At 39.7% G+C, this 18,934-nt stretch overlaps 2 protein-coding genes across 3 annotated transcripts in view; both read right to left on the bottom strand.

The window, feature by feature from the left end:
* The window catches only part of kif1aa (kinesin family member 1Aa), a 34,955-nt gene extending 33,371 nt beyond the window's left edge, over positions 1-1,584 (bottom strand). Inside the window, exon 1 of the mRNA XM_062424584.1 lies at positions 1,479-1,584. Within this exon, the coding sequence (XP_062280568.1) occupies positions 1,479-1,584 (106 nt within the window). The remainder of the gene's footprint in view (positions 1-1,478) is intronic.
* A 6,523-nt stretch (positions 1,585-8,107) lies between these two features.
* LOC133984452 (tetratricopeptide repeat protein 39C-like) lies at positions 8,108-18,648 on the bottom strand. Of its 2 annotated transcripts, XM_062423784.1 has the most exons (14): positions 17,313-18,648; positions 16,508-16,556; positions 15,481-15,609; positions 14,856-14,970; positions 13,679-14,039; positions 12,153-12,321; positions 11,729-11,822; positions 11,526-11,633; positions 11,324-11,433; positions 11,104-11,227; positions 10,883-10,980; positions 10,683-10,787; positions 10,517-10,555; positions 8,108-10,420 (listed from the first exon to the last, which is right to left on the bottom strand). In XM_062423784.1, exons 1-14 carry the CDS (start codon positions 17,456-17,458, stop codon positions 10,331-10,333), a joined length of 1,737 nt encoding a protein of 578 aa, XP_062279768.1. In that variant the 5' UTR covers positions 17,459-18,648; the 3' UTR covers positions 8,108-10,330. The 2 variants fall into 2 exon arrangements, with proteins under 2 accessions (XP_062279768.1, XP_062279767.1); XM_062423783.1 differs by lacking the exon at positions 17,313-18,648 and having other exon boundaries at positions 16,508-16,911.
* Positions 18,649-18,934: the final 286 nt, after the last annotated feature.

Raw genomic sequence — 18,934 nt, 5'->3', positions numbered from 1 at the left:
ATGCTGTGAAAACCTTACGGAACAAAAAAACTGAACATTCCATAATAAGAGTTTGCGAGATTATAAGTGTTTACATTTTAGTTTAGTGGGGAACTTCATCACAAAATCCGACAAATCACAGTTAAAAAAAAAAAAAAGAGGGCCCGAATAAACCACCCAGCTTGTTGTCTAGTCACCCATGACACGAGGAAGGAGGGGGGAGATGGCTAAATTAGGACGAACGGTAAATATTTTAGGAAGCCTCATTCATTATTGACGAATGGCTTTACCTTGCTAAGCAGACTACATATCGAGTGTCTTTCCAGTCTCCTCTCGAGCAGAGGCCTGGCTGTGCACAACGCATAACCCGAGGAATGTGAGGCTCTCTGAAGCACAATATATGCTTAAAAACTAAACAACATATGGCACAATAACAAATACAGTATGTTTATATGGATTATTTCATGCAGACAGAATATATGTTTCTTTTAAATGCATCTGCCAATATTACATTTGTGACAGATTTGAATTGAAAAGTTAATTATAAAATGTTGAATAAGGAGCCTTTTTTAAATCTGGCTAAATCTGGCCAAATCAATGAATAACAGACCTTGTCCTAAATAAATATGAGGTCAAATTTGGAGGAGATTATGTCACCTACTGTGTGACGTTCAACCAGGTGATTTCAATTTGATAACTCATCTATTTCAAGCTCTATTTAGTAATAGAAAAGCATCAACCTTGCAGTAATAAAAACCTTGTAGACGTGGTGAACATTTCTCAGATAGATCTAACATAGCTCTTATTTTGATAACCTGCCACTGAAATGAAAGCTGATAAATACATTTTCAGCGAATGCCACGTGTCTTGCAATGGGCCTTGCTGTTTCACTAGATATTCGCACAGTCACACATGGAGGTCTGAGGTCAAGGTCAGCAACAGAACAGCTGGAAAAGCTTGAACCTGTGCACTCCTGCTGCAGAACATTTCCCCACCTCTTACACCTGACTGCCAACAGCAGGTAGCAGCTAACAATCAACTACTTTACTTTTGTTGCCTGTGTCACATGTAGCTATTCATTTCAAACAAATTATATTACATTCTGAATTTAAATAATGTCAACAATTATCTTGACAAATTGATTAGTCATTTGGTCTAAAAAATGTCATAAAATGTTAAAAAAATTCCAAGCACTCTTTCCCAAACCCCAAGATGCAACCTCAAATGTCTTATTTTGATAGTCCAAATTCCAAAGGTATTTAATTTGCTATCACAGAAGACTAAATAAACCACAACATAATCACATTTGAGAAGCATGAATCTGGGAATGCATTTTATTTATTTATTTATTTTTGGCTAGTTGGTGATTCATTTTCTGTCAATCGACTAATCAATTAATTGACTAATGATTGCAGCTCTGTGCAACATGTATACTGCAGGTGAATTTTCTGGACCGGTCCAACATATTTGAGTAATGAAGTTATGGTTTGAGTACTTACTGGTGGTGTTTCCAGACATCTGAATGATGCATTTGCTGTCTTTTCCAATCTCCCTTGAATTGAAGGGGCGGACACGCACCGCCACCTTCACAGAGGCCCCTGCCATGGTGCTGTCTTCCTAGCACCTTGGGGTGCCTTGTCTTGTGCCCAGGTGTTAGGCCTGCAGGTCAGTGGAAAGAAGTAGACAGTGAATCCTAATTAATATAATTCCCAGTTTTATTAGTAGATATGAATTTGCACGCAAATGACATGCCAAAACATTCTTATTGGCATCTGTTATGTTATGTTATGTTATGTTGTGTTGTGTTGTGTTGTGTTGTGTTGTGTTATGTTATGTTATGTTATGTTGTGTTATGCTTTGTTATGCTTTGTTATGTTATGTTATGTTATGTTATGTTATGTTATGTTATGCTTTGTTATGTTATGTTATGTTATGTTATGTTATGCTATGCTATGTTATGTTATGTTATGTTATGTTATGTTATGCTATGTTATGTTATGTTATGTTATGTTATGTTGCATAACTGATGTCTAATTTTAACTTCCAGATGAATTTGAATTTAAAAATAATTGTGATGGCAGAATATTACACCTTATGGTTGATGTGTTCGGCACAATAGAAGAGGGCAGGGCTATGAGGCTGTAACATGAAAAGACCATGCATGGTCAGCTACAGCCGAGGGAGATGGATAATAAAGCTAGCAGTAACAAAAGAAGTGCAGCAGCAGCTAAATGTCAGGCTATTTCCCTGGATTACAATGGCACTGAAACCAGCCACAAATCCAGAGTCTGGCTCCATTCAGCAGCTCGGTTTTCATGAACACACCCCGTCATGCTGTCTCCTAAAAGACTAAATATGAACATTAAATCAACGCTGCCACCAAACATTTTTAGTGTGCGGTGTTGCCATCATGGGTGTGTTCGAGAACAACCATGACTCATCATCTGTGCCTATCAAATTAGATTAATGAAATGTTTTAATCAATAAGATCAACAAACAGCAATATGATACAACGTCACTGCTGCGGATGTTATCATAACTATCATAGTTTACGGGCTATAGGAGGAAGTGACATTTCCATAACTTCACCAACACCCCAAATTTGGGATAGTGTTTGGAATTGCGTCAACATTCAGTGTATGTTTCTGCGCTTTGCTACTTAAGTGTCTGTCATCGTCACTGAATGTTGAAAATTTGCTGTGTCACCCTGCTTCCTGACACATCATCTGAAGCTGGCACCTTAACACATTCATTTGTGAATCAGGTTCGTTTGTGAAATGTATGCAGGTGTGCAATAAGAAAAACAGTGCGTCATGCTTTTTTTTTTAAAGGTGTAGCCATAGTGTAGGTTATACTGCAGACAGATAAAGGATCAATAAATAAAACAGACTGAATATTATTGTTTAGACATCTGGTTCAATATTGTTTTGATATATGAAACGAATGGATGACGATGGAGTTCACATCCTTAAAGCATATCTTACGTTCAATAGAATATCTTGTAAAGAAATAATACTTTTATCACACTTCTGAAAATTCAAAATCTGTTTTTTTCTCTCCAATAACATACATGGTCATAATCTACAGATGCTCTGACCAATCAGCTGATGATGCAGCTCAGCTGGGCGGCCACCATTTTCCCAGTGACAAAGGCTAATGTAATAAACCATGATGATGTGTACTTCAGGGTGACGACAGTTTGATGCAATTTTACCTTTTTAAACATAAAGAATATACATTTAAAGGATATATTTTCTGGCATGACAGCAAAGCCACAAAACACAAGTCAACACAGGCGTATGGCCTGTCTTTAGTTAGGCTACAATTGATCAGTTATCACTAGAATTACTCAATGAAAAAAATTGCAAATCATTTTCAAAGCTCGAGAGATAACATTGCATTAGTTATGCCAGGCTACATGTCTTCTAGCTTACCTTTCGCCCAATGACAGGGCGTTTATTCATGTCGTCCTGCGTATGCTCACATCATTAAAATACCGTTTATCCATCAATATAAGCAGCACAGAGCCGTGACAGCACATATATTATATTACAGAGCATCTTTAATGTCATTCACTGTCATACTCTATCCTTTACACACTGACTGTCTCTCCTACGGCCGCACCCAGTGCCCATCTCTCCCCAGGAGATTTAACACTAAGTAAATAAAGACTGTCTCATTTAAACTGCGTTACAGCGGTGGGAGACAATGGAGGGATAAAAACCTACCTCCGCAGTGCTAATATCGTGTTTTCCTCCCCGTGTAGACGCCGAGTGAGTCGTGCTCCTGTGTTTTATTATCCAGCTCCGCAGCAGCTACCTCCACCTCCTCTGCTCTGCTCTCCTCCAGGTCTGACACTGCCCCTGCTAACAGCCTCTCCTCTCCATGAGAAAAAAAAAAAACGGGAAGGGCTGAGGTTACGGTGTCGACGGTGTCCTCTAACCCACCCACCTCTGCCTTGCCCTGCCCTGCTCCGCGCTGCCAGTAGGGACCCAGGAAGGAAAGGGTGACCGGTCTCCCGGTATCGGTTGTAGGGATGCTGGCCGCCTCTTCACGGTCCAAAGCGGTCAAAATGGCTCTGTTGTCTCCCGGTCTTTAGCAAGGATGCTTGAGCTCCACTGAGCCGGTGACATCATCACCGAGGGAGGTAACAGCATCAATGCAGTGGTGGGTAGAGAGAGGGAGGGGGGTTGTGGAGGGGGGGAGAGAGAGAGAGAGGGAGAGGGAAAGGGTGAGAGGAGGGAAATAGAGGGTGGGATACAGAGAAAGGTGGGGGGGATCAAGAGTTTCAAATTGTAATTTTACATTTTTAAAAAGTGATTTAAAAAAAATGCAAATTATATATAGGCAAACCAATAACAGTATACTATAGAATAGAGCAAAAATAATAAAATAAAGCAATTACAAATAGCCTACAGCAAAGATGTAAGTTCAGACAAGTCCAGTCATGGTTGATTGGAGGTCTATTCTAGGAAAGAGTGGGCTTCCCTTGATCCGTTTAACTACCTCAGACCACTCAGAACGTCCTTATAGCTCAACAAGGTTGGTGGCAGCCTTTTCTATTACCAACGTGTCCTGAAAAGACCTTAACCGCTGATCACCGTGCAATAAATCTGCACATTTTCAATATAGTGTAATAAGTGAGGAAGGAGCAAGATTAGTGTCCCTCGTGAAACACCTCATATAACAAGCTGCTGCTGTGTATTACTTTTTATTCAAAGTCACTTAAAAAATAACACACCCAGCAAATAGCATGGGTATAGGATCATTTTCCCCAAAGACGGTAAGCCTATTTTACATACAGGATTATTTTGACTGAGCTCAGTGGACAATGGAAGCGTGAAAACACATTGTTGTGAATAATGTTTAGTAGGTCAAACCAGGGACATCAAGCTGAGAAAAAGACGAACTGGCACAAAGCAGGTCTCTGCACCATGGAAACTGCCTGCTCACTGAGGCACAAATACAGCCAGCATCTTGCAGCAAGTCTGATCTGACACACTGGAGCAGAAAAATGATCATGTGGTCATAAAGGCTGGAAAATAGTTCCACTTTCTCAAGTGATATGGCTTATCTCAGTTGACGTGGGAAGATTTTATAGTGAGTCGTGTCCCTGCACCCTCTCTTTTTGAACAAATATTGTATTTAAATGATGCACATACCGTAGATATAGGCCTTTTCCACAACAGGTGAAACTGATAACATGATTGATGGCACAGTTCCATTCAAGTGTTGCTATCGCGGAAGCTATAAAAAAAGCTATAAGGTATCTATACTGATGCAGTTCCCCCCGGACGACCTGGGAAAACTTAAATGGCAAGCAGCCATCATTAATGTTATTAATTGCACAGTGTTTTCCTGCTATTGCTGTTAGACATAAAGGCTGCAGCTTTGTATTGAGTCAGCAGCAACTTAATCATATAACATAAAGATGGATTTCTTTAATGGAGTTCTCAATAATGAAGACAGCACAGTCACATCACAGGTTATGTTGACATTTTGACATGTCATAGTAGCAAAAGCATATAATAAAATGAATGATTGGTCATGCTGGCTCATTGTCGCACTATTATGGCTTACTGGGACACACTGAATAGAAGGTTGTTAATGTTATTAGTAACAGCTGTGCTTCTATTATTATGACAGGTCAACATGTTTGCTGTGAAAAAGACTCATCAACTTAAAGTGGGAACTTTATTTAGTAAATGTAGATTTACATTTGCTTACATATTATAACAGTCTTACTTTTATCATTCTTACAATATTATATAATTTACAGTGAAGGAAAGAAAAAAATTAATGATAGGATAGATAGTTGGATAATAGAATACAAAGTCTGAAAAAATACACCCAAAAAAAGAAATTATAGCTATTACTTCTCAAGGCTGGATCTATAGTCTAATGATAAATCCTTCTATATTATTTAGTTGTGGGCCTCATATTGAATCCATTTACTCCACTGTTTAAGATATTTCAACTCTTAAATTCTGTTTATACATGCAATTCTTTCAATTTTCTAATATTTCATTTACTTTTGGCTCCCAGTTTATAAATGTCTTATCTGATCTGTTTCATAGCTGCAATTTCCAGTATCCTGTATCTGTCTATTGTTAGTGTAAGCTCAGATGGTGATATTTAATAATAGAATTGCCAGAATCCACATGTTTTTTTTTTAGTATTGGGCAGAAAAAGAAGGTGCAGTATGTGAGTGTTTTCTTCCCAATTCAACCTGTCACAAGATGAAGTGTAATGCCTGGAGAAATGTTCCTATAGAGAGGCTCTTAGACACTCGTTGAGCTGATTGCACAGATGAGAGGACTAATAATGACGACGTGTCCTTGTGCAGGAGACCTGACCCACACACACTTTCAGGTCTACAGCATAGTAATAGGTCAGTGGCTGGAGGTTTTTGCTACGAGATCGATACATTTTCTTGTCACTATCATCCATCTTTAGACAAAGAGATCTGCACACTAAAACATTTCAGCCTATGCTTTTTGCATTTTTTTTTTTTTTTTTTTGCAAAGATGTTGAAATATACCTCATTTCAAATTTTTCATCCAGTGTATCCCTCTTAGATTAATCAAATTATGAGATAAAACGTAGACTCTTTTGCACATGAGGCTTTGCAGCAGTAAAGGGTTGTGAACACAGGAACTCTCTATCTGCTGGTAGGATACTCTGGCCGCTCAGGTTTCAGCCTGAGTGAAACACAATGCAATTGTGTTTTGTGACCTTGCTCTTTGCTCAGTCCTACCATTCCTACTGCTCTCTCTCTCTCTCTCTCTCTCTCTCTCTCTCTCTCTCTCTCTCTCTCTCTCTCTCTCTCTTTCTCTCTCCCTCACAGACACATTTGCTTGATGTGTAACATCTCTCGAGGGCTCTTTATGTCTCCTTCACTTCTATCTGATGCAATTCCTTTATTTAATTCATCAGCATTAAGACTTCAAGTTCCAATCCATACACATAGAGAGTATGCTGCTTAAAACATAGCATTGGTCCACCGGCACCACGCAGAAAATATGAGGAGCGTGAATCACAACAGATAAAAAAAGGATGATGTCACTCCCATGACTCACCACATACGAAATGACATACTCATGTCTTTCATGTTTTAAAGTGAACCAGGTCAAGCTGAAGGCCCAGTTTTATAAGTGCACATACAAGGAAAATGCCTTTTGATTATTTAAGAACGTCCACTACAGGGAGATGGGAGGAGGAGCCGTGGTATTGTTCTGCCCAGCCTTCCAGCTCTGCTCTGCCATGTCTAAATTCAGTGGCACAGGAGGCTGAATAATTTATTGGATGAGTGAGCTGTTGCCTTGAGCCTAGTGTGACAGACATGTTTTCTTAAAGAGATGCTCTCGGTGTGTATCTCTCACAGCATGTCACTCAAAAGTCCCTCCCGGTAATCACCCTCAGCACTGAAACATCACTGACGTTAATTTAATAAACCTATAAGTAATCCATTGACCGATAGTTCTTTACGTCATGGTCAACATGAGAAGCTCCTTATATTTAATGCAAAAGATCATAAGAATAACAATCTATTTTATGACTCATTCTGCTTTCATGAAATCAAAAAATCAAATCAATATGTATTACACCTCACCTTACAGGCTTATAAATAATAAATATCAAAGTGCAACCAGTTCATGCTGACAACAAATGAATCACTGAATGAGTCATTATAATACATCTAATCATGTTTCATCACGCTTTCACTTTCTCTTAATAATACAGTAATCAGTTTCTAAAGGACACTCCCTTTGCTTGAATGGTTTCCATTCTTTTTAGATGTGACCTGTTCAGCACATGTGTATCTGTTGTGGTGTCTTTGCACAAGTGCGTATTCAATTAATTAGCATTATTATGTAGCATTAATTATTTTTTTGTCTATATCCTGCTGTTAGTGTAATCAAGGAGTGGCAAAATATATCACATCTCAATCCACATCCTCTCTGATGGCAACTTTCCAAAGGGAAGCTGATGAATGAATCATGTTCAACATACTCCCCCTGGTGGAATATGTATAAATTTATGCTGTTGATAACAAGCCTGTAACAACAAGACGTGACAGTAAGATATCAATAGAAAAAATACCACATTGTTGTCTAGATTAATGGAGAACAGTTTATTGTAGAGTTCAGTGACACATTGCAACACCATCATCCTGACATGTAACCTCAATTTCAACTTGGTTTAAATCCTCATGACAGTAACAGAAGTATTTGGGACAGCGGGCAGGTGACATCTTACTGACATTTCACCATCACGTTACTTGCACCGCACTGACCACTCGGACAAGCGGCCGCCTCGACATTTATCACAGTTTACATCCATCACAGCAACAGGGGGTTGACTGGCTTTGTCTAACCAGCTCGGTGTGAGCAAAACAAATCTATACGACCACAATCCTGACTGAACATGGGATGAAAAACACAGATAGTCATTGTTGTAAATGATAATTTCCTTCTCTTGCTTATATTGCTCTGATGATGATAACTCAGATTACTCGTTAATAAAACGTAGAACCCTGCACGGAATATTTCATATGTACAATGTGAAACTGTTGAGAAAGTCTGTTAAATATACTTTTATCACAAGATCCCACTTGAAACAGCTTGATCACTAATGTTGCAGTTGATCGTGCCGTCCAGCGCCAAACTCGCAGGTTCAATACCCAAACAGGATGCTTGTAAAAGTACAACTTCTGTTATGTAATAAATAAACTTGTCACTATTAAGACTTTAAATCAAAAGCTTTTATCACTAAAACACTTAAAATTAGTCACAAGTAATTCATGTTTATCAGGCTGACATTTAACAGCACCTTTCAGTGGTAACATTACAGTACTGAAGGTACTCTCATTGAATACCTTCATGTATTTGCAGGGATGGACATACAGGTACATTTGACTTCAGTGCAGTCTTAAAGTCTCTGTTACCCTGACGTACCATGTGTAGTGCACAGGATCAATGCCCGGTGTCACATAAAAACGTGTGATTAGAGCATTGTAAAGTGTGGTGAGTTCAAATACTATAAATATATGATGTCAAACTACTTGAACGTGACTAATTAACAGCAGCCTAGTTAATTCAGTATGTGCAACTTTAGGTGACCAGTGAGAAGGAATTTGCTACTTAAATATTTCCAGTGGTAACTAATGGGATTACAAGTTATGTCAATGATTTTTTTTTTTTTTAAAGAAAAGTGGCTCCCATGTGACATGACAATAAGCAGGTTTTGAGATTTTAATAAGGAGAAGCACTACTTAATAGAAACATCTGGCTGAAAATGTGTTAACCCATGATTATAATAATATATTTCTAGCAAAATCAAATATTACATTTGACTAATCTTTCCCGCATCGTTCTTATGATTTGTGATAATTGGCTTCATTAATTCTATTATATTAATGGAGCAAGATGCTTAAATGTTGTCTGCATGTTTTGAAATATGTGAAAACCATTAACCTGCCTGATTTGTATTCATTTGAAAGTTTGTATTAAGGGAAATATAATCTCATTAAAAGGTTACTTTTATGTGCTGAATTGCTCTCAGAAGGGACGGGGAGGCATAACTGAAATCATCCAAATACACAAGTTGATGAAATCGTTATAGCTAATATGTTTAGGTGAAAAAAATTAAAAGGAACACTTAGAAATTTGGGGAAATATGTGTTCTTTGTCTTGGGTGAAGGATCGATATAACTTTCACATCTGTGCATTCAGTTCAAAAATATATCAGGGTTGTGTTTAGAAGCAAATGGTTAACAGCTAGTTTAGCTGCTTCAAAGTGGAAAAAAATGCACCTTTTTTTCCTCAAATTCTAAAGATGTCTGATTTCTACAGTGTTATTTATTAACACGCCTTAAATAAAAGCGCAAAATGAAATTGAACAAGAAGTTGGAACTACTTTTTGACCAACAATGCCGTGGTTTACTTACTCTCAACAGTCCTGCCCCTGTCGCAGGGTTGCACGGTCTTCGCTTAGTAGTAACTAATCCCAATTATGGATGTATTTGTTGACTAGCTTGCTGGCTAACAAGACAATCTGTCCCAGTACTGGTCATTTTAAACATACTTTAACTTGCTACCCATAGCTAGGCTAGCCATCTCCATCTGCTTCCATGCTTTGTGCTAAGCTAGTATGAACATACACATACCAATCTCTGTACTGAATGCACAGAAATGAGGCCTCATATCAGTTTGACTGTAGGTGAGATTCCCCAAATACTTTAAGAATGGAAAACACAGGAGCCTGTTGACTACGATGTCACACAGATACTCTGAGTGGCTTACAGCTGGGTGTAAAAAGCAATGAGCCATCGTAGCTTTCCTTCCTGGAGTCACTGAGGCACTACTTCCTTCAAGGAGGCCAGGGCTGAATGGATGCGCACATGAAGCCTGTTCTCGAAGTCGTAGCCTGTAAAATCCTCCTTTTTTCACATAGGTAGATGGAATTAAAGAAAAGTCATTAGTTAATTGTTTATATTCATAACATTATATAGATGATCACTATCTAAATGCGTTACCTTTGCTTGAAGTAGCAATGATCTCCCCTTTCCCACTGTCTGGATTGCAAAACAACACAAAAGACCTGGTTATAACGAGCACTGGTATATTCCAAATAAAAATACCCCTTTGCTTCATAAATCAACCCCAAAAATATGACTGCTATGTGCAGCAAAGCAGACTGACCTCTGGTTTTGCGAGGAGTATACATCCCAGCTCGTAGACGGCGTACGGCTGAACATAAGAGTTGATCTGCCGTCCGTAGTCATCTCTAGCAGCCAGCTGAAACGACTGAATCCCAGATAAAATGGACAGATAAATAAAGATAAGTCACATTACCAGTGGAAATGAATTGCAGTCATTCAGGGCTCAATGTAGGCTGATACCTGAACAGCATCTCTCATATTTCCATGACATTTGTGAATGGCACCAAGGAGGAGATTCTTCAGGCCTCTGCACGAAGCTTCATCTAAACTCTGTAACACTGAACAGACATGAGAGTAAATTATCATACAGGGTTAAATTAAATTCTTAAGAGTCTGGCTGCAGCTAAAGTAGTTATGTTATAATTGTATAATTTATAATAAATCATGTAGGTTATATTCACCCTGATTCATTATCTGCAGTTTAGATGAGGAACAGTTTGGAAGAGCTTTCCACAGATACAGCACTTCAATTACACCAAGGATGCATAGCTCTCTGGTAGGAGAAATCTTTCTCAACCTCTCAGCCTGCAGAAAGGAAATCAAACAGAAAAGAAAAGCTTTTATGACATGCTCGTGACTGACTTTCAAAAGAGAGAGAAAGGTATCATCAGCATATCCTACCCTTTTGACAGCAAACTGCTCTATCTGGTTGTTTTTCCTCTTGAACAGCTTCTGCACGTCTTTGAAAACTCCGCTCGCTCCATCCAGGTCACCCGAAGCACCCTGACTCACTGGCAAAAACACAAAAAAAAAATGACTGCGTAGAACACAGAGTAGAAACAAACCAGCTGTGCAAGCGTTTGTTAATGTGCGATAGGCTCACCTCCGGTCAAATAGGCATAATAGCACTGCGACCAACGTGACTCATTCTTCAGCCGCTCAAATGCCCTGTACGCATCCTCGAAATTCATCTCTATCATGCTGCACCAACCTGATAAAAAGACAAGCAGACAGTATGACAAAATGAATCCCTCGCTGTACGCCTAGCACCAGTATGTCACGACTAGCTGATGAGAGAACACGTACCAATCTCATAGAGACACACATGCTGGATCTCTCTTTGGTCTGATGCAAGTTCTAATGCATCATGGAAACAGGCCAAAGCACTGTTGATATGGCACTGGGGACAAAGAAGAGAGCACACACACCAACAGGTAACGGTAATTATGTTAAGACACACACTACATGCATGTGTTGAATGAGAGAGTTAGATAAGTAGATGGTTGATCAGATGTTGATGGATTAATGAACAGTCTGACATGCATATTAATTGTATGTGCTTGAACATACTGGCCAACAGAAGCTAAACTTGTTTTTTTTATTATCATATTTTACTGTGAAAAAAAGGTTTTCATCCAATGTCTTTACACAGCATTACAATAACAAGACTTATTAAAGATCTAATTATCTGTCACTGACTTTAACTAACCCACCCACCTACAGTACATACCTCTAGCCTGTGAACCCGTCCTTTAAAGAACATGAAGAGGGATGAGTTGGGGTAAACCACTGACTTTCTCTGCAGTATAGCTTTGGCTTCCATCAGCCCTGAATGTGTATCAGAGCCATCCAGAGCAAAGAAGGGCAGCACTACTGTGTGGTACCACAAGAGGGCCAGCCTGTGCAACACAACAAGAAATTCATCTCAGGAGTGTGTCAAAAGCTTTCAACAAATTTGTACCTGAAACTCAATCGAAATTAATATGAAACTGAATATTTACGAAAGGTAAATCTGCAGCTCCAAATGTGCAGTACACTGTTATGCTAAGATTTAAATTAAAGCAGCTGCAGGCCTCTGTTTAACATGTTCGACATACTCGTTTGACCATTAACCTCCATTCATTTGGGCTTATGATTAGGCAGATCAGGCCACAAACCTCTCTGGCTCCAGTGACTGTAAAATCTATTAAATTCAGTAGAGAGACACTGGCACTTGCATGTGACATACTTCATTTGCAAGAAAGCAAAAGGTTACCTGAGATAATGATCTACCGAAGGTTCTTAATAGGGATGAACTGTGCAGATACTGAGATTATTAGCGTGTTGTGTATTGGCAAGACATATCCACTTTAAATTTCTTTATCAATTTCATGATAGAATACTAAAACTTAGAGTTTAAGCTATTAGTTACATTCATTCAGTCATGGGAGTTTGCTGACTCAGAATTCAGCACTAAAGCAGTCTCTGGACTCAGCCAGATTGGCACATTACTACATGTGGGGATTAGGATCATTTATAAGATTGGGGGAAAAAACCTGTCTACAATGCAACTTTGATATGCCTGGGGGTTTTTTTGGAATAAGGTTGCCAATAAATTTAATTTTAAAGGGTCACATTAAAAAACTGTGAGATAGCTGATACTCAAAGTTCATAGGATTTAGTGCCAATGATTCTTGGTTTTCACCATATTTGACCACTTGGGGACAGTGCATACAACTCATCATCATTTGACATATTATCACCTTATAAAGTCTGTATGGCAATCATATTAAACATACTTAACAGTTAATGTATACATCTAGCAGACATTGTGCAACATAAGCATTCATTTGGAGTAGAGTTTATGTCCACTATTCACTCTCTTTTAGCTCTATTTTGGTTTCCACCATCTCCCGAGGGATGTATCATGCTCCATGACCACCACCAGCTAGCCACTGACTGTTTGGCATGGGGCAAATAGTGTACAGTGGATTTATCGGAGCTGGATAGTGTCAGAGATTTTGCACTGAAAGCAGCTGTTAGAGTCAACCAAAACATAAAGATGCAGACTGTAAAACCAAAACAATGAGCTGAAAGATGCTAAAAAAGGGGGAACTGGAGAGTAGGGGGGATATTTCTGTGTGGGTTTGTCACTATGAGCGACCTCTTTCATATTAAACATTTGATCCATTATTAATATAAAAATATTAGTAGCTCAAATTAGCCATTGTTAATTAAAGTCTCACTGGTCTCTCTCTACAACCTGAGCCTACTCACGTAGCTAGTGGTGCCTTCATGTCCTTGCTCTCGCTCGCATACATAAGGGAAGACAGGCCCTGCAGACGGTCGCCGGGGAAGCCGAGCAGGTTGATAATCTTCAGCAGGTGTGGTGGTACCATGGAGATGCAAAGGTGGAAGAGACCGTAGCCGAAGCTGACGGATCCCTTGAGCCGGTCCAGGGCCTCAGCCGTCACGCCGTTCTCTACAGGCGCGTTGTGGTTGGCGTTGTCCACCGAGAGAGACTCCTGGTGGACAGAGGACCTCCGCTGACAAGTCTCCTGCAGGTGGCTGATGTCACTGTGGCACTTATTGTACATTTTCCATGCCTTACGGAGAATCCAGCCTCCTTTGATATATGCTGTTAGTGGAAAAAAATATCAGGCTTTACATGGAGATGCTCAGATGGAAAATAAATCATTGTAATTAATCTAATTGTCGAGGCTTTCAGCTAATTATTATACTCATTCAAACAGCATGTTATAGATCAGACCCAAATATATTCAATTTAGAATGATATAAAACAAAGAAACACACGATTGGCTGTCAATTTTCAAAATATTTGATCAAGTTTTGATTTGTTTTCTGTCTCCACTAATTTTTCATCTGAAGATCAGCTTACTCATCATGGGAAGTTCTACTCAGCTAGTGAAATATTGTATAACATCTTCTGCGGCTGAGAAAATGATCATGATGATGACATAGTGTCATCGGATTAATCTGGGCTTAAAGACTACATTTATAACAGAAACCCGGTGTTACAAACTGGGGATATAGAGTTTGCATCAGGATTGATTGTTTGCATCATGGGAAATGTAGGATTCATGTAGGATGGAGTCCGACCCATACAAGGGATTGAAAGTGAGGATATCTCAGCCTCTGTTAAATCTGCCTCTTGTGAGTCTCCCAACTTTATGGTAATGCAACACTAAACCCCTGGAGTTCTCCTTTAATAAGCAACTATTTCCATGTTTACACACCTGCCCACCCATACCACTTATGCCATAATAATATGAACTCATCATGGTGGCTCAAGAAATTAAGTTACTTCTTGAGTTATAGAGTTCATAATTATGTATATATTCACCCCATGTAATGACATAATGCCCAGATCCTGGTTGTTATGAGACACATACAATTAGTCCTTCTGTTTGGCCTGTGGGTTAAATTTGATTACCTGAGAGTTCCTGCTTGACGAAGGAGAGTACAGCGAGGTACACCTGACAGTCGGCAACAATAATCTGTCTCTGTAAGCGGTCCACAACCACAACGCCTGACCTCTGGGAGTCCATCTGTACCCAAACACACAAACAAACATGTTCTGTAAGCACGTACACACACACACACCCTACAAATAATATCTCCAGCGGCTTGCAGCAAGAGGATGAAAGAGTTGCCTGAATGAAACTGTGAAACACCGCTGCTAGATGTCCCCCCCTACACACTCATCACTCAACTGGATGATTACATTTCACAGAGGTACTGATTGAATCTACGAGTGGGGTTTGGCATGATCTCACTGCTGCCTGCATCATTAGGCCTCATGCCGAGGATCTAAACATTGTTATCTGAACTGTGGGGTAGCCTGTTCTTGCTGTGATATTAGGAGACATCGGCAAAAATGAAATTGTGTTTGTTCACACTAACTAAGTGACTCTTGGTGTAACTTGTGTCATCAGTATGCCTTAAATTTCAATTCTGCTCAATTTATGTCAGCTTTTGAAAGGGGCACTATCAGAGTTTAGTTTATAATCCATATAATATACTTTCTTTACATCTTCTGACCATATTTTTGCACTCACACTCTTCTTGATCTTGTTTCTGATTGTCTCTATGACTCCGGCGCTGTCACTTTCACACAGTTTCTCAGTGGTCCTCAGGTCGTCACAGGCCGTCTGCATCTTCTCCTCCTCAAATGTCATCATGGCATTCTGCAATGCAATGCAGCAAAAATACCTCAAAAACCGATCTCTCGTTGTTCAATGACACATCTTGGCGTGAGAATATCACAATATCTTGTTCCAAGGAGTAAATCTGAGCTTGAGCTAGCTTAAAAGCGGTAAAATGCGTGTTATGTAATGATCTGAAAAAGGACAAAGGGCTCTTTCTGCATAACAATGAATGGAGGAACACAGTGACATCTGTGCAGTTGTGTGTTTGGCTTCGGAAAAATGCTGCAGAATCAGAAAATCTTTGCTGTAATGCTGTTGAAACCTTTTGAGATTAAACCATGGATGAATAACCACATACAAATGAAGGAGGAAGTCAAAAATAACAGTGGCATTTAGAGATGGGTATTGTTGTTTCACATTTTGATATTTTATCATATGACTGAGGCTTTCTCTTTATTTATGCTGCTTTTAATCACTGTATATTCAGGAATGTACGAATGTCCGCTTTGACGGTCAGAAGTCACTTCCCCCACTGCCTTCAGGACGATTTAGCATCTGGGAATAGAGAATGACATCATCTATGGCTTCATGGCATGTGAGGGGCAGCGTCAGAGGCTGTGTGTGACCACTGTGCTATGAAACATCCCCCCCCTCTCATCAGTGATGGACGCAGCGTTACAGTAATGTGCCTCTCTGCAAGAGCGTTGCCTTCCTTGAGAGGAGTTCCATTATGTTAATGGCCGGAAAAGCAACAGAGAGGATGCCAGTGGTGACAATGATGCAACCAATGTGACAAATTGGGTTATCAGATCTTGATAGTGTGTGGTGAATATAACACTGCAGCTATCCTCTCACAATATGCTAACACATTGGCTGTAGAGTCAATTATAATGTGGGTTATTTGCTTATTTTATCCCCACTCTGAGAGGAAACTCACCAGGAAGCTGACGAAACTGGCCCCAAAGCTCATCAGTGGGCTGCTGCTCCTGCAGAGAGAATAAGGAGGAAACATAAGAGAGTGAAGAGACCACACATACAAACACACACACACACACACACACACACAGAAAAACAGACACAAACTTAGTTGAATGCTATAATCTATAGTGTTGGCACCGTTCCACGTCAGCATCATGTAAGTGAAGGAGGAGCACGCTCGGGAGCAGGCACAGTCACAGTCCCCAGCTGTCATGACAGATGCCAGTCAAGAGCCTATACTATCAACTTGTCTGACCTGCAGCTAACCTCTCACTATCTACTATCAAAAAAATAGATCAAATGCTTCCAGAAAAAAATGCTGGATGTGCAGGGCAGTTATCACTTTCAAAATGTGATTTAAAAAACAAATAAAGCAGTAAAGTTAAAGCCAAGAAGTGCACGGATTTAACATTGCCATGACCTGTGTGTATGAGTGTGTGAGTGTTGTATGGAACATTTAGAGTTTCTGTTGATAGGAAGATTTTAGGGGATCCCAAGTAAGACAGTAAGTCCTGGGGTTTTGCTCCCAGCTTAATAAACAAGCATTTGGAAGCTCCTAATCATTTCATTGAATCATCTCTTATCTGCTCTTGTCATATATAAAAATATGAAGCAGTAGTGTCACTCTGTACATGGTGTACTCAGTGTTCTGAATTTCACGTGACTTGTTTTTGTGACATGATTTTTCTTCCCTCTTGCTGATATTATAAGTCTAAACATGCACCATAATATTACAGGAGAGAAAGCATTGAAAACACACTAACCTGTATCTTCTGAAAAGCTCGTCGCTTTCCTTGAATCCGTTGTTGAGCAGCATGTTAATACCTTGCAGAGCCATCTCAGCATCATCTATATGCTCTGCCTTCTCCTCTACCTGCTGCTGCTGCTGGGACTGCTCTGGACCCGCCATTGTTTATGCCACAGCTCAGTGGCTGTTGGATTACACCGATGCGATGGAGAACTAAATATGATCCTGATTCTGCTCTAAAACAAACCCGCATTGGTTAATTTCCACCGATGTAGGAGACGAATTTAAACGGAGTCGTGCCTCTGATCGGCTTTTTAAAAAAATAAAGTAGAAGGTGTGCAGCAGCTTCTGCAGCCTCCAGACGTCTGTGCACCTCAGGGATAGGCCACTGATGCCCAGACGGGCTCAATTACACCACACACTCCTACGATTTACAGTTATCATTGTACTTGCCGACAGCAGACGTCTCATTCATAAGCTTCCACCCTGCTGATTGTCACTAAATGAGCCATCCGTCAGTTTTTTCCCCCCTCTCTCTGCTTCTCTTAATCCGTGCAGCATCCGATGCTTTGAAGCATTACATAACGAGGACTCAGGCTGCTGTGCTGCTCTGCCAGCCCCACGTAATGTACTCGTCAAACGGCTTGGCGTCACAACGCACAGCGCATCGCCGGGAGGCTGGAGGGATGAGGGCTGCTGAGGAGGAGAAGCTGCGCCCTGTCCGCCTCCATCCTTCAAGACAGGCTAAAGCCAGCCCTCTCCTTCAGCTCACAGCCAATAGACGCCCTGCAGCCACACTGGTGGCAGGCAGACAGGTATAAGAGGAGCTGCTCATGCTTTGATTTTATTATGTTGAATTAAGTTATCATTGCTTATCTGCTGCTATGAGATTACTGCAAGAGATTCAGACTAATATGTTCACGTTTGATATTTGTGTTTTTACTTGTATTTTATGCCTCCATAATCTATATCATTGTGCGAAAGAAACAATGCAAAAAATTGATCCAAAAATGATACAGTTTGTCTATTTTCAGTCTAAATCTGTCTTTTGAGGTTTTTGGTGTTCTGCTTCTCAATGTTTTGAGATTTGAAAGAATATGTAACAATGACTACAACAAGCTGACATATGTTTGTGTTGTTATAGACCACTTACACACAATACTACAGGGTCAGAAAAGGAAATCAGATAGGAGGTGAGCTAACCTGAAAGAATTAAGATCATACATGTTTATCAGAAATATTCAAGAAGGTAGAAACAACACAACAGATAAAGAGAACACACACAAAGAAAGAGAGATGGATTTCATAAACTGTGATTTCTGTCCTTATTGAAATACCCCATATTGAGTTTGGTGAAGAGTGGTTTGTCTCATTTAATCCTACTCTAAGAAAATAAGAATTACTTTAGCTATCACATGATGTATGTTCTAAAGTATTTGTTTTCCAAAGTGAGGTCCTTCACGGTGAACAATATTTGAATAGTATATTGTTATATGAACTTTATCCTCTTTAACGTTTAGAAAAGGGCACCCAAACTTCTTTTTTTAAAGGTCCACATGTGATATTGCATATGGTCAGATGTCAATAATAATGTCACCACAGCACACCAGGAGAAGTAAAGCATAAATGCTAAAATGT

The sequence above is a fragment of the Scomber scombrus genome, chromosome 8 (assembly GCF_963691925.1).
Source record: "Scomber scombrus chromosome 8, fScoSco1.1, whole genome shotgun sequence".
Taxonomy (NCBI): domain Eukaryota; kingdom Metazoa; phylum Chordata; class Actinopteri; order Scombriformes; family Scombridae; genus Scomber; species Scomber scombrus.
The sequence above is the reverse complement of the archived record's forward strand: the minus strand, read 5'-3'. Positions and strand labels throughout refer to the sequence as shown.

Excerpts from the sequence above, each read along its gene's own strand:
- LOC133984452 (XM_062423783.1), bottom strand. The coding sequence starts at position 16,762 with ATGACAGCTGGGGACTGTGACTGTGCCTGCTCCCGAGCGTGCTCCTCC. Across the intron at positions 14,040-14,855 it reads CGTCAAGCAGGAACTCTCAG|CATATATCAAAGGAGGCTGG; the intron begins GTAATCAAATTT and ends TTCCACTAACAG. Across the intron at positions 10,556-10,682 it reads TACTCCTCGCAAAACCAGAG|ACAGTGGGAAAGGGGAGATC; the intron begins GTCAGTCTGCTT and ends TTTGCAATCCAG.